This window comes from Charadrius vociferus, unplaced genomic scaffold (genome assembly GCF_000708025.1).
Source record: "Charadrius vociferus isolate BGI_N301 unplaced genomic scaffold, ASM70802v2 scaffold54, whole genome shotgun sequence".
In the NCBI taxonomy this organism is placed as follows: Eukaryota; Metazoa; Chordata; class Aves; order Charadriiformes; family Charadriidae; genus Charadrius; species Charadrius vociferus.
The window spans coordinates 2,755,065-2,758,248 of record NW_009648350.1 but is presented as its reverse complement, the minus strand read 5'-3'; the positions used below and the strand labels follow the sequence as shown (position 1 = coordinate 2,758,248).

Genomic DNA, 3,184 nt, shown 5'->3' with positions numbered 1-3,184 from the left:
CGGAAGGTTCGGCGGGCTCCCACCCCTACCACCCACCGCTCGGGCCCGACAGGGACCACGGCGCCCACGCCAAGAAGTAAGGGGGTCTCCGGGGACGGGGTGATGTCATCCCTGTCAGGATGTGGGAGCTGGTCTCTGATATTTGGGGTACAGCTCCATGCGGGCAGCCCGGTTCCATCTGGGCAAAGCTCTGGGGGCTGAGCTGGGGACCAGGGTGGTGTTGGGATGCTCAAGGGATGGGGATGGGATGCTCAAGGGATGGGGATGGGATGCTCAAGGGATGGGGTCGGGATGCTCAAGGGATGGGGATGGGATGCTCAAGGGATGGGGATGGGATGCTCAAGGGATGGGGTCGGGGTGGGCCAAGGATGGGGATGGGATGCTCAAGGGATGGGGACGAGGATGCTCAAGGTATGGGGACGGGATGCTCAAGGGATGGGGTCGGGATGCTCAAAGGATGGGGATGGGATGCTCAAGGGATGGGGATGGGATGCTCAAGGGATGGGGACGAGGATGCTCAAGGGATGGGGACGGGATGCTCAAGGGATGGGGACGGGATGCTCAAGGGATGGGGTCGGGATGCTCAAAGGATGGGGATGGGATGCTCAAGGGATGGGGATGGGATGCTCAAGGGATGAGGACGAGGATGGGGACAGGGATGGTGAAGGGAAAGGGGACAGGGACACGGATGGAGACAGGGATGGGGGATGGTTATGGGGATGGCGATGGGAATAGGGATGGGGATAGGGAAGAACTACAGTGGGTCAATGCCAGCACGCTGCAGGAGTGGTCATCCCTGCAAGGGATTATCCCAGTGCGAAGGGCAGTGGCTGGATGGCTGTGTAGGATTATAGGGTGCAGGATCCCAAGTAGGCGAGCACCCCATGCTTTATAATCAGGGATGCAGCCCAGCCAAAAATAGAGGTTGTGTAGGTGCATCTGGTGCTCGCCCAAGGCAACCTGGGCTGCCCGGCTCCCGTGGGGACACCCTGCTGGCCATGGCGGGCGGGATGCGAGGAGGTCTGACTTCACAGGGTGAAGGAAAGGCACCACCGGGGCCGGCCCAACAGCAGCTCGGAGTCGTCGGCCAAACACTCCCGGCACGCTTCGGAGCGGAGGAAGAGCCCGTCTCCCAGCCCCGGCCAGCGCAGCAGCTCCTGGAGCTCCAGCGGTTCCCTCTCCAAGTCCCGCTCCCGTTCCCGGGAGAAGAGAGCAGGACGCAGCCGCTCCTGCTCACCCTCGCCGAAAAAACCCGCCAGCAGGTCAGCCTCCGGGGCAGGGGGGGACTTCAGCATGGAGGGCACGGGTACCAACCGTGGGCTCAGAGGGCATCCACAGCTCCGGGTGGTCCTGGCTCCCCTGGGGCTCGAGGAGGGGGTTACAGGTCATTGCTGGCCCCGGTGACACTGGAAGCGCCAGCCCCAGGTGGGGGTGTCACCCCCAGCAGAGCTGCTGTGCATGGGCTGTCCCTGCATCCCACCCCAACCCCCACCCCTGACACTCCTCCTCCTCCTCCTCGTGCTGTAGAGAGAAGGACAATGAGCCCCGAACACGCCACGGTGACCCCGATCCCACCCGCGCCCGGCGCCGCTCCAGGAGCTACTCCCCCATCAGGAAGAGGAGACGTGACTCCCCAAGCTTCATGGAGCCCAGGAGGATCACGAGGTGGGTGCCGGCATGCCACGAAGCCTCTGCCACGGCCGCTGGCACGGCCCGGGACTGAGCTGCGCCACCAGCCAGCCCCAAGGGATGCGTGGGGTGGGTGGATGGACGGCCGGACAAATGCATGGATGGATGGATGGGTGGATAGGTGTATGGATGGACAGACATAAAGATGGATGGATGGATGGATGGATGGATGGATGGATGGATGGATGGATGGATGGATGGATGGATGGATGGATGGATGGATGGATGGATGGATGGATGGATGGATGGATGGATGGATGGATGGATGGATGGATGGATGGATGGATGGACGGACAGACATATGGATGGATGGATGGATAGGTGAATGGAGAGACAGACATACGGATGGATGGATAGGTGGATAGGTGAATGGATGGACAAATCTATGGATGGATGGATGGACAGGTGGATAGGTGAATGGATGGACAGAAATACAGATGGATGGACAGGTGGATAGGTGAATGGATGGACAGACATATGGATGGATGGATGGATGGACGGATGGATGGATGGACGGACATATGGGTGGATGAGTGGATAGGTGAATGGATGGGCAGACATACAGATGGATGGATGGATGGATGAGTGGATAGGTGAACGGACAGACAGACTTACAGATGGATGGATTGACAAATGGATGAGCAGCTCTGCAGAGGGATAGATAACCCTGAGGATGACCAGCTGGGTGAATCAGCTGGAGCAGACAGACCGATAACCAGGCTGCCTCCAATATTACAACCTTCTGATCTCTTCCCATTTTGAGGCATGAAAATAGGAGTTCATTTTAATCTGCATGTGCATATTCCAGCAAGATGTACGGCCGCAGGCGTGTCTCTCCCCTCCCCTCCAAAAGCTGGTTTCTCCTCCTTGAGATCCTATTGACTCAGGATCCCAGGCTGTAAGACAGGCAATATTTAGTGCCAGACGAAACACTGTGTGCATATATAGTACCTCGTTAGCATGCAGCGCTGGCGGCGGTACCGGTGGCAAGCTGAGATTACCTCGTTCCTGACCTATTTGTCTCTCCTGCTATCAGCTGGGAGATCGGGGCCCTGGGGTGGAGGGGATGGATTTTCAGAAATCAGCTCTGGCTCACTGTGGGAGGGTTTGAAGTTGTAAGGAGGGGAGGACAGGAGAAATACCGCTCAGGCAGGGGGTCAGAGCTCCCCGCGGCCCTCCCCGGTGGATGCCCTGTAAAGAACGCGGTTCTGGGAAAACCGCTCCCAGCCCAGAGGAAGGTTTTCCAGCCTGGGTAGCACCCGCTGGTTTGGCATCCCGCCCGCTCCGTCCCCGAGCTGGGTTTTGCTGGGATGTCCCCAGGAAGGTGGCAGGGCTTGGCTGGAGGACACAACCCGTGGTCCCTGCGGGGACCGTCCCGTCCTGTCCCGTCCCCATCCCTGTCACCCATCCCTAGGACGGATGGGGATGGCACACCAGGCTCTACTTGGGGTTCAGGAGGCTGTTTCTGCGAGGCTTGGAGGATGCTGCAGGGAAG

At 59.6% G+C, this 3,184-nt stretch overlaps 1 protein-coding gene across 1 annotated transcript in view; it reads left to right on the top strand.

The window, feature by feature from the left end:
- SRRM3 (serine/arginine repetitive matrix 3) overlaps positions 1–1,723 on the top strand; it is an 18,812-nt gene extending 17,089 nt beyond the window's left edge. The window contains exons 9-11 of the mRNA XM_009885201.1: positions 7–76; positions 1,035–1,262; positions 1,528–1,723. Of these exons, the coding sequence (XP_009883503.1) occupies positions 7–76; positions 1,035–1,262; positions 1,528–1,723 (494 nt within the window). The remainder of the gene's footprint in view (positions 1–6; positions 77–1,034; positions 1,263–1,527) is intronic.
- Positions 1,724–3,184: the final 1,461 nt, after the last annotated feature.